General features: G+C 51.7%; 1 protein-coding gene across 2 annotated transcripts in view; it reads left to right on the forward strand.

Annotated features, from left to right (window-relative positions):
* Positions 1 to 5,563, forward strand: part of LOC132392851 (Krueppel-like factor 7) — a 69,068-nt gene extending 63,505 nt beyond the window's left edge. For both annotated transcript variants that reach the window (XM_059967340.1, XM_059967341.1), the window contains exons 3-4: positions 3,004 to 3,127; positions 5,103 to 5,563. In XM_059967340.1, the coding sequence (XP_059823323.1) occupies positions 3,004 to 3,127; positions 5,103 to 5,154 (176 nt within the window). In that variant the 3' untranslated portion in view covers positions 5,155 to 5,563. The remainder of the gene's footprint in view (positions 1 to 3,003; positions 3,128 to 5,102) is intronic.
* The last annotated feature ends 6,282 nt before the right edge of the window (positions 5,564 to 11,845 follow it).

An 11,845-nucleotide genomic window follows, 5' to 3' on the forward strand; every position in this document is an offset into this window, starting at 1 on the left:
GGTGTGTATGGTCGACCTGGGTCTGCGCTCTGGTGCTGTGTACGGTCGACCTGGGTCTGCGCTCCGGAGGTGTGTACGGTCGACCTGGGTCTGCGCTCTGGTGGTGTGTATGGTCGACCTGGGTCTGCACTCCGGTGCTGTGTACGGTCGACCTGGGTCTGCGCTCCGGAGGTGTGTACGGTCGACCTGGGTCTGCGCTCCGGTGGTGTGTACGGTCGACCTGGGTCTGCGCTCCGGTGGTGTGTACGGTCGACCTGGGTCTGCGCTCCGGTGGTGTGTACGGTCGACCTGGGTCTGCGCTCCGGAGGTGTGTACGGTCGACCTGGATCTGCACTCGGGTGCTGTGTACTGTCGACCTGGGTCTGCACTCCGGTGGTGTGTACGGTCGACCTGGGTCTGCGCTCGGGTGCTGTGTACTGTCGACCTGGGTCTGCGCTCTGGTGCTGTGTACGGTCGACCTGGGTCTGCGCTCGGGTGCTGTGTACGGTCGACCTGGGTCTGCACTCGGGTGTTGTGTACGGTCGACCTGGGTCTGCGCTCTGGTGGTGTGTACGGTTGACCTGGGTCTGCGCTCTGGTGGTGTGTACGGTCGACCTGGGTCTGCGCTCGGGTGCTGTGTACGGTCGACCTGGGTCTGCGCTCTGGTGGTGTGTACGGTCGACCTGGGTCTGCACTCCGGTGGTGTGTACGGTCGACCTGGGTCTGCACTCCGGAGGTGTGTACGGTCGACCTGGGTCTGCACTCCGGAGGTGTGTACGGTCGACCTGGGTCTGCACTCTGGTGGTGTGTACTGTCGACCTGGGTCTGCACTCCGGAGGTGTGTACGGTCGACCTGGGTCTGCGCTCGGGTGCTGTGTACGGTCGACCTGGGTCTGCGCTCCGGTGGTGTGTACGGTCGACCTGGGTCTGCGCTCCGGTGGTGTGTACGGTCGACCTGGGTCTGCGCTCGGGTGCTGTGTACGGTCGACCTGGGTCTGCGCTCCGGTGGTGTGTATGGTCGACCTGGGTCTGCGCTCCGGAGGTGTGTATGGTCGACCTGGGTCTGCACTCCGGTGGTGTGTACGGTCGACCTGGGTCTGCGCTCCGGTGGTGTGTATGATCGACCTGGGTCTGCGCTCTGGTGGTGTGTACGGTCGACCTGGGTCTGCACTCCGGAGGTGTGTACGGTCGACCTGGGTCTGCACTCGGGTGCTGTGTACGGTCGACCTGGGTCTGCGCTCCGGAGGTGTGTACGGTCGACCTGGGTCTGCGCTCTGGTGGTGTGTATGGTCGACCTGGGTCTGCACTCCGGTGCTGTGTACGGTCGACCTGGGTCTGCGCTCCGGAGGTGTGTACGGTCGACCTGGGTCTGCGCTCCGGTGGTGTGTACGGTCGACCTGGGTCTGCGCTCCGGTGGTGTGTACGGTCGACCTGGGTCTGCGCTCCGGAGGTGTGTACGGTCGACCTGGATCTGCACTCGGGTGCTGTGTACTGTCGACCTGGGTCTGCACTCCGGTGGTGTGTACGGTCGACCTGGGTCTGCGCTCGGGTGCTGTGTACTGTCGACCTGGGTCTGCGCTCTGGTGCTGTGTACGGTCGACCTGGGTCTGCGCTCGGGTGCTGTGTACGGTCGACCTGGGTCTGCACTCGGGTGTTGTGTACGGTCGACCTGGGTCTGCGCTCTGGTGGTGTGTACGGTTGACCTGGGTCTGCGCTCTGGTGGTGTGTACGGTCGACCTGGGTCTGCGCTCGGGTGCTGTGTACGGTCGACCTGGGTCTGCGCTCTGGTGGTGTGTACGGTCGACCTGGGTCTGCACTCCGGTGGTGTGTACGGTCGACCTGGGTCTGCACTCCGGAGGTGTGTACGGTCGACCTGGGTCTGCACTCCGGAGGTGTGTACGGTCGACCTGGGTCTGCACTCTGGTGGTGTGTACTGTCGACCTGGGTCTGCACTCCGGAGGTGTGTACGGTCGACCTGGGTCTGCGCTCGGGTGCTGTGTACGGTCGACCTGGGTCTGCGCTCCGGTGGTGTGTACGGTCGACCTGGGTCTGCGCTCCGGTGGTGTGTACGGTCGACCTGGGTCTGCGCTCGGGTGCTGTGTACGGTCGACCTGGGTCTGCGCTCCGGTGGTGTGTATGGTCGACCTGGGTCTGCGCTCCGGAGGTGTGTATGGTCGACCTGGGTCTGCACTCCGGTGGTGTGTACGGTCGACCTGGGTCTGCGCTCCGGTGGTGTGTATGGTCGACCTGGGTCTGCGCTCTGGTGGTGTGTACGGTCGACCTGGGTCTGCGCTCCGGTGGTGTGTACAGCAGACCTGGCACTGCGCTCTCTTGTGCCACGTACAGTCAGTTTAGGGGTTGCGGTGTTACAGTGGGAGTGCACTTGTCACACTGTTACATACAATTGGTGAGACAGCACCTGTGTATTTTTGTTGTTGCAGCTGAGATTGCTGCCTGGGGTGTAGTGTTTCTGTTACAAGGAGAGCCTGGGCAGGCTCGGCCTGCTTTGCAAGGAGGAAGATCTGAGGGGGAACGTGACAGAGGTGTACGAAGCCACATTCAGGGTATGTGGTAAGACCACTTGCCTCGTGGTGGAGTGCACAAGTTGAGAGGGCACAGGCTTATTTTACACCTAAAGGGTGTTGGGGGAGAACACTGTTTGAGGTGCTGGTGGAGACAGGAACCCTTGAGGTGTCTGAATCATCGAGTTGTAGAAGTAATGTGGGTGAGGAGGATTGTTTAGATGACCACATGGAGATGGTGGAGCCAAGGGCCTGTTCCTGTGCCCTGTAACTCTACCGCCATATTCTGACGCTGGGATATCGACCCATGACTGTATTCTGGAGCGGTGAAGGGTATGGTGGGGACTGCATAAGGGGCAGTGCGCTGCACCCCCAGGACTGTGTACGGTGCCATGCTCTCTCAATGCTGCGTTCAGCCACCTGGATCCATGGCAGATGTGTGCCCTGCTCTCCCCCTCCCCCCACCCAAATAAACCCCTGTCCCGGTCTGCCTCCTCTGCAGGTGAGAAGCCCTACAAGTGCTCTTGGGAAGGCTGTGAGTGGAGGTTTGCACGCAGCGATGAGCTGACCCGACACTATCGGAAGCACACGGGAGCCAAGCCCTTCAAATGCAACCACTGCGACAGGTGAGGTGTGGTGCTTGCAGGATGCCTGTCCGCACGTGAGGCCGGCCGGCCCATCTTCCATGTCCCCTTCACTCCCTGCCTGCTGCTGGCTCCCATCTGTGTGCGTGCTTGGGGGTTCAATTTCCATCATGCACCCTTCTGAAGACCCCAGACTCCTTTACAACCTTGTTCTTACCTTCACTGTCTTCCCCCCTCCCTCCCTCCCATCCGCTGTGCTACTCACTGCCATGCCCCTCCCCCAACTCTCATCTGCACAGCAGGAACACACTCCTGATACCTGCATCACACACACACGCGCACACACACTCACACACTCTCACACTCTCACACTCTCACACTCTCACACTCTCACACTCTCACACTCTCAAACACACAAACGCGCGCGCGCTCTCTCTCTCTCTCTCTGTCTTGCATGCCCTCTCTCGCCCTCTCTCGCGCGCTCTCACACTCACTCTCTCTCTGACCAGATCTCTCTGTGTCCCCACCTCACGGATGAATGCTCACCCCAATACACTTCTACCTCTCTGCCCCTCTGCCAGCTTCTCTACCCCCTGATGCTGTGTATATTACTGCAAGGTCATATTGGAAGTTCAGTGCAGATGGAGAGCAGAGGTGTACAAATGATGTTAAAGCTTTACTTTAATGGTCCAGTAACTTCATGCGCAAAACTGAATGTTTGTTAGTGCTTGGAAACTCCAAAACAATGTGGAGCGTTCCGAGTCAGACAGGTATACACAGGTGGATCATTCCTGGTCAGACGGGTGTACACAGGTGGATCATTCCCAGTGAGACAGGTGTACACAGGTGGATCATTCCCGGTGAGACGGGTGTACACAGGTGGATCATTCCCAGCGAGACGGGTGAACACAGGTGGATCATTCCCGGTAAGATGGGTGTACACAGGTGGATCATTCCTAGTGAGACGGGTGTACACAGGTGGATCATTCCCGGTCAGACGGGTGTACACAGGTGGATCATTCCCGGTCAGACGGGTGTACACAGGTGGATCATTCCCAGTGAGACAGGTGTACACAGGTGGATCATTCCCGGTCAGTCGGGTGTACACAGGTGGATCATTCCCGGTCAGACGGGTGTTCACAGGTGGATCATTCCCGGTCAGACGGGTGTACACAGGTGGATCGTCCCCAGTGAGACGGGTGTACACAGGTGGATCGTTCCTAGTGAGACGGATGTACACAGGTGGATCATTCCCGGTCAGACGGGTGTACACAGGTGGATCATTCCCGGTCAGACAGGTGTACACAGGTGGATCATTCCCGGTCAGACGGGTGTACACAGGTGGATCATTCCTAGTGAGATGGGTGTACACAGGTGGATCATTCCCGGTCAGATGGGTGTACACAGGTGGATCATTCCCAGTGAGACGGGTGTACACAGGTGGATCATTCCCTGTCAGACAGGTGAACACAGGTGGATCATTCCCGGTGAGACGGGTGTACACAGGTGGATCATTCCCAGTCAGACAGGTGAACACAGGTGGATCATTCCCGGTCAGACAGGTGTACACAGGTGGATCATTCCCAGTGAGACGGGTGTACACAGGTGGATCATTCCCAGTCAGACAGGTGTACGCAGGTGGATCATTCCCGGTCAGACGGGTGTACACAGGTGGATCATTCCCGGTCAGACGGGTGTTCACAGGTGGATCATTCCTAGTGAGATGGGTGTACACAGGTGGATCATTCCCGGTCAGATGGGTGTACACAGGTGGATCATTCCCGGTCAGACGGGTGTACACAGGTGGATCGTCCCCAGTGAGACGGGTGTACACAAGTAATATACTCCATTCACTGTCTTCAGACATCTCTTCCCATTGGTGGAATTCTGGGATGAACTCCTGAGTGAGATGAAAGTTGCCATCACTGGCTGTGGATGAGCCTGGGGGTCAGGAGGGTGTGGGGGAAGCTTGCTGTAGAGCACGTGTTTTGATTCCACTGGCTTTTTCCTTCCTCAGGTGCTTCTCCCGATCGGATCACCTGGCCCTTCACATGAAGCGACATGTCTGAGCGGCAGGAGCCCACAGGATACCATGGCATGACTGTTAGCGGGGGAAGGACCTCTTTGTGAAGAGCACAGACATGTGGTTGCCTTATTGCCATGTTACCATGAGCATGTGCGCGTATGCACGCTCTTTAATCTCCAGATGCAAACAACATGCACTCTCTATTTCTTGGCCTTGCCTTACCCAGTCGATTAGACACTGCCAAACAACCGCTGACTTAATTGCATTTGGATTTCTGTTGCCATGGAAACCAAAGGGGATTACAAACTTGACACCACTTTCCAAGCCTTTGCAGTGCGAGCGTGTATATCACCCGGCCTTCTGTTGATTCCATCACATCCCGTTCTGCTCCAGATACAAATCAAAACAATGGCAGGCCTCTGAAGACTGATTAGCAGGCATTTCAGGAGGAATCGGTGATTTGGGGGGGGGGGGGAGGGTGGGGGGGGGATCAGCATCATGTGACCATGGTGCCGACTGGACGCCAGGCTCTTGTGGATGAATCAATACCCGTCGGAACCAGGATGGAATGGGACTCTGGAGACTATTCACCCGCACCCCCATAGGGAGAGCGACATTTTCACGGTGAAATTTGGATGTGGTGACCAAAGGTGGTTGCTGGGCCTTGCCCTCTCTTTCCTGCCCCTCTTTTACCCCACTGGGCCAGCCACGCCTTCCCAAGTGCACCTTCTCAAAGCCTCGGCTATACTAGCCTGGATGGATGAGTTGACGGATGGCTGGCTTGGGCCAATCTGATGGATGGTGGCAAGAGGAGGGTTTGCTGAAGCACTCGTGGCAATGCTTGGTTGACCTTGTGGATTTGGGGGCATGTTGTCATGGTAACAAAAAAAAGTTATTGCCCCTATCTCCCCATACCCACTCCCCGCTCCCTTCCCTTTAAGTAGCCTACTAACACTCCTTCCCCTGTAATGCTCCAGGTCTTGGTTAAAGTGTCAACCAGTCTCCCTCCTCTGTCCTCTTTGCCCTTTCTGGGAGGAAGCGCGGTTGCTGACTCAGTTGCCAATGGCAACCTCCCTGGTACCTCACATTCAACTGCCTGCCTCGCCAATTTTTGGTGCACAGTTCGAGGTCACCCAGGCAAACCAAAGATTGGGGTAGCCATTCAGCACTGAAGAGCACCAGCCCTTTATCCCAACCAAACCCATCTCCAATGGCCTCCCCAATTCATTTACTGATCTAACTACTGAGTATTGTGGCATTGCTGGAACAAGGGGCACAGTGACTCCCAGCATGCTTCTGGGTCTAGGCACCAGCTCAAACCTTTCCACCGTTTGGCTTCCAATGACCTTAGTTAGAAGCCACCTGGCAATGGTATGGCCTTATTGGAATTGAGGTTGGTGGGGGTGGGGGGGGGAAATAGCGTGTGGCGATCCACAGTGTCTAGCAGGGGCATGGGATAGGGACGGGAACAACCTAGCACTGAGCTCAAAATTCCAGCCTACAGCAAGGAAGGTATTGCCCAGTGGCTTGTCTGAACCTTTCATAAGCTCTTGGTTAGTCCAGCCCAACTTGCCCAACCCCTGCCGCAGGTGGAGGACAGAATTCCTAATGGGCCAGAATTGTGCCACTGCCCCATGTTAGCTAGGAGAGAGAGTGTGTGGAGCTCTGGAACAAGAGAAGGATTGTTGGGGATGTGTATCAAACTTGTGCAATGTAACAGGAAAACCTTTTCTATCCTTGGCTCTCTCTGGCCTCCTACATCCGGGCTTCCAGAGAAAATTCTTGTTGACTGCTGTGTCCTTCATTTAAAGCTCCTGAAAGTAAGCCAGTAGACTAGAGCAACACCATGGGGTATGGGCACTTTACCACAGCGGGATTCCCCTCTACTCCGCTTGGTCACGGTATTGAAAGCCCGCAGTGGCCACGACTCACTGGGCTTTGTGCCTTACCTAGCTCCTGGCCCCAGGCTGCTGCCTCTCATCCGTGTAGGTGCTAAGCTGCCCCAACACAAGGCCTTAGTTTGATCCCCTTGCTGCTGTTCGGTCAGGGACGCACACCTTGAAAATGCAAGCCTGATCTACCCCTCACTGATCTTTCTTAACCTGCCCCCTTCACAGTGGTCTGGGAGGGGTGGAGGACTCTTTCAATGTCCACTGAGGGGAAGGGAGAAACAAACAAACAACACAAGCAACGTCTTATTTTAGTTTACACTTTATTCGCCCTTTGGAGGCCTGGAGCATGCTGAATAAACCCAAACAGGTCAGTTTAATTTGGTTTGAAGTGATCACAGAACAAGGATTCCTGGATATTTTCAAGCAGCCTAAAAATCTAAACTCCAGTGTTTATTATATTGTATGGATTGAATATTTATTGATTGATGTCTCTCCCTCAATTAGTCTATAAGACTTGTTCTCTTTCCTTTCCCTCTGTACTCTGTTCTGCCGAAATGTTACCCAAGATGTGTCTTGCACGGGGTGGAAGTTGGCCTTGCGCTGACCGCTAGGCTGTTGTTGGAGGTGGTCTACAGCCATGCAAGGTTGGAACTGGCGGGCCTGCTATACACCCCTCAATCCCAGCCCACTCAAGCCCTCTCCCTCTTGCACCAGGGTGCGAGCCATTTTTTTTTTCACCCCTTTTGGACGTCAACTCATCCCATGGATAGGATGAATTGGCAAACTATTAATTCAAGATTTTGATTGGAGATCTTTGATATCCAACAGTCATTCCAAATGGACAGAGCTGCAGCTTTACAATGCCCGATTGGAGCAATCTGGTTACAGTTGCTTTGATAACCAGCCTAAGTGGTGATTGGTGATGTTCCTTTTCCGTGCGTTGCCAGTCACCCATATTTACATAAATTCTGACCACATTGCTCAGTGTCTCTGCATCAACTAATATCTTGCTAAAAGAAGTGGGGATGTGGAGCTGGTGCGGGGAGGCCTGGCGCACTCCAAGCTGAGTGGTACTCCCAGGGCCTCGTCCATCGGTGAACTGCATCTCAATTTTTGCAGCAGCTTTTTGTTCCTCGGGGCGAGAGACAGTCAGGGCCGTTATGTGCTGTTATATCGTCTTGGCTTTCCTGGTTCCAAAAATGTCAATTGTGCCAGAACATTCTCCACCTTGTTTCAAGCTGTCTGTTACTGCCAGAACTTCCCTCTCCTTCAGTCAATGGCTGCCAAATGCTGTTGCTTGGCTGTTGATAATACCTAACCTTGCAGCGAAGCCAAGTATCAACCTAGCAAGGTTGGAGAAGGGGATTGGTTCAACCCATTGATCCCCCTTCACCTCCCCCACCCCACCCAGCCCCTCCCGAGGGCACTTGGGCTACGGCCTGTCCTCTATTGCAGCCTACGGAAAAATGCAGCAGTGTTTTTTCAAGGCCCTGCAGCATTTGACCTGCCAGTCCCAGTTACAAAAAGTTCTGCCCTTGACAATTCTTCACGACACATTCCAGCCCCTGGAGCAAGCTGTTGGCTCACAAGCCAGTTTACCTGCCGGTAGCCCTCTGTGAGCAGCGACGGATGCTGGCCGTGCAGAAGTCCCCAGGTGCCAGAATGCCCTCTGCTGTATCACCATTGCTGGCATGTTCCCCTCCCATCCCCGCCTCCATTACTTGGCATCGCAGCAGGAACTCACCTCCGGGTGGGGCCCTGGGCGGTAAAGCTATGAGGCAGGCGCGATCTAGCCCGCTGATCCCGAGGGCTATCGTGCTCCTGGTGACTGGCTTCCAGAAAACAAGGTGGAGCTTGGCCATTCATGCTGACCGCTGGCCCCCATCTGGGGTCAGGTGACCACCAAACGTGCCGCTTCTGCCATTGGTCGACTGACTGGCCCATCCTTACTGTGCTGGCTAGTTAGTAGATGGGCACTGGTTTCTAGAACGGGCTGGGCTATCCCTTGCCTCTGTTGAGTATCCTAGCCAGCTCTCATTTATTAACCAATATCGTGCAATGAAGAGTTCCAAAGAGTTACGTTTTTTTAATACCCCTATGACTTTTCTCCCAGATATTTGCATGCAACAGCTTCTTTTTCCTGTGGACTTCTCCCAGGGCAAGGCTCCAGTTCCAGTAGTGGGGAAGGGCACCTCCTCCCTCGTATTGGAGGTCAGGGTGGGCGGCGAGTGGCAAGCGAGGGAATTGCCCTCCTATTTTCTTTCCCCTCCGAGTCCCGGTAGCCCAGCCCACCTGCAGTGTAACACAAAGATGGGAGAGTGTCCTACATCAGATGCTGGCCCGGGGCAAGTGTAAACCTTGATTAAGTATAATGTTCAAAATAGCAAGCTTGTTAATTGAGAGCAACTATTATATTCATGTGTAAACACTGATCTACACCTCGTGTCTCTGCACTCTCAAGTTTCCTGCCTTTCAACTATAACAACAAAGCCTAGTATGTACTCTGTTGTAACCAAGGAGACCTTATTGGAGTTGTCAACCAAGCTTCAGATGAAAACGTGTCTCCTGTGTTTTGGTGCATAATCCCTGAAGGCCAATATAAGGTTCTGTGTTATCATTGAGGGATCAAATATAACCATGTCTTTCAGCTGTTTGATTGTGTTTTTATTATTGGTATAGGATTAGGGTCAGTTCTATACAGGGTACATACTCCACTCTGACTCCTGCTCCTCTATGCTGTCTGTTTCTCTGTCCTCTTACTTTGATTTAGGTTATTTATTTTTGTTCTGTGCGTGTATGTGCTTGCATCAGAAGGTTGGGGCATTAGTTTGGAGATCTAGTCACCTGCAAATTTGGCGAAAAGGCTTCATCGTGGAGCAAATCTGCCTTCGGAAGCATGGCTGAGTGTGGACGTGTGTGTAGAGTACGGTTTTTTTCCTGTGTGCTGCTCGCACTAGCACTCGAGGGGGTTAATCTTCAGTTCCTGGAAGATCTAGGGCAGTGCCAGAGGATTGGTAATTCAGAGGAAATTGGAGGTGTAGAGCTCTTCGTATGTCTACCATGCCTGCCCCCAGCTGTTTCCTTGGTAACCATATCACACTCTCCACATACAGCAGCTGAAATACTTAGGAAGGCCGTTCGTCAGGGGTAGGGTGCTGGTGGGTGTGGAGAGGCGGGGGTGTTACAATATTCACTGTCTGGGATTCTCCTAATGACAGGGGATCCGGTACCATTCCAGGAGACTTCTCAAGTGCCAGCACACAATTGCTAAATCCACCCTCCTTCACATCCACCCACCACACCCAACATGGTATTATGTTTTTGGATATGTGCGTATTCAGTGGTGACATACTGGACCTCAAATGTAAAAGAGCTAAGTGTAAAAATACTCTTGTTAGGACAAGGTGATGTGTAGAGTGGATTAAAGGGGACGTATATTTGGGAATCCATGTCGAAATCGAGAGGGTGTAAACGATTGGATATTGAATGAGGAAGATGCCATTACTCAGGCCATCTCAGAGTTCCACATACCCGCCCCTGAAGATTTTCTTTTCTGTTTAATTTCTTTTTGTTCCTTCTCTTCTTTGATTTCTTTTTGTTTTGTTCTTTTCTGTTCCACTGTTTGTCAGTTTTACTGTACAAAGAGTCTTACGAAAAAATATTCTTTGTATTATATGATGGTAGTACGTTAATGTTACAAAATTATTAACAGAAGAAAAATTTATTTTTGTTACTGGTCTGTTTCCTAATTCTTTTTTAAATTGGTATTGTAAGATATCTATGCAAAATTTGTTATGTGGAGCATTTTTATTTAAGAATGTAATATGTGTAGAATACAGTAGAATATGCTCGGCCTGAAATATATGGCTTGTGTCCTTTTTTTATTTTGATGTGTGCAATTTATGAACACGTAATTAAAAAAATGCAAACAATATGCAATGTCTGGTTCTTTCCCTGACTTTGTTTTGCACTATTATAATTTAACTATTTAATATATATATATATACATACTTACTGTAATTGATTTATTTTTTTCTATATTATCATATATTGCATTGTACTGCTGCTGCTAAGTTTAACAAATTTCACGACATATGCTGGTGATAATAAACCTGATTCTGATTCTGATTCTGCTGGTATAGGGTTCCTTGACATTTAGGTAACATGGTGAAAAAGTTGACATTAAGAATGCCTAACTAATAAAACCAGTTTGATCATCTGAAATAATTTTGGGTAATACCTTCTCCAATCTAGATGCCAGTAACTTGGAAAAAATCTTGGAGTCTACATTCAATAAAGATATAGGTCTATAAGAAGCACAGTTAGTAGGGTCTTTATCTTTCTTCAATATTAAAGAAATGGAAGCTCTATAAAAAGATTGTGGCAAATTCCCCAATCTAATGGCTTCCTCAAAAACCTTACCTAACCAAGGGGAAAGAGTAGCGGAAAAATTTTTTAAAAATTCAACTGTATAACCATCTGGACCCGGTGCTTTCCCAGAATTCATTGAGGAAATAGCCCCCTTAATTTCTACATCCGTAATAGGAGTATCCAATATCAAAAGATCATCAGATGATAATCTTGGAAAATTTAATTTCCCAAGAAAATCAGACATGGTATTATGATCTTGAGGAAATTCAGATTCATACAGGGAGGTATAGAAGTCTTGAAATGCCTTATTTATCTCATCATGATTAACTGTCAGATTCCCATTCTGCTGACCAATCTTAGTGATTTGACGTTTAACCAAAGCATTCTTCAATTGACTAGCTAACAGTTTACCAGATTTATCACTATGTATGTAAAAATCAGATTTAGAATTCATTAATTGATTTTCAATCA

This window comes from Hypanus sabinus, chromosome 4, assembly GCF_030144855.1.
Source record: "Hypanus sabinus isolate sHypSab1 chromosome 4, sHypSab1.hap1, whole genome shotgun sequence".
NCBI classification, from domain to species: domain Eukaryota; kingdom Metazoa; phylum Chordata; class Chondrichthyes; order Myliobatiformes; family Dasyatidae; genus Hypanus; species Hypanus sabinus.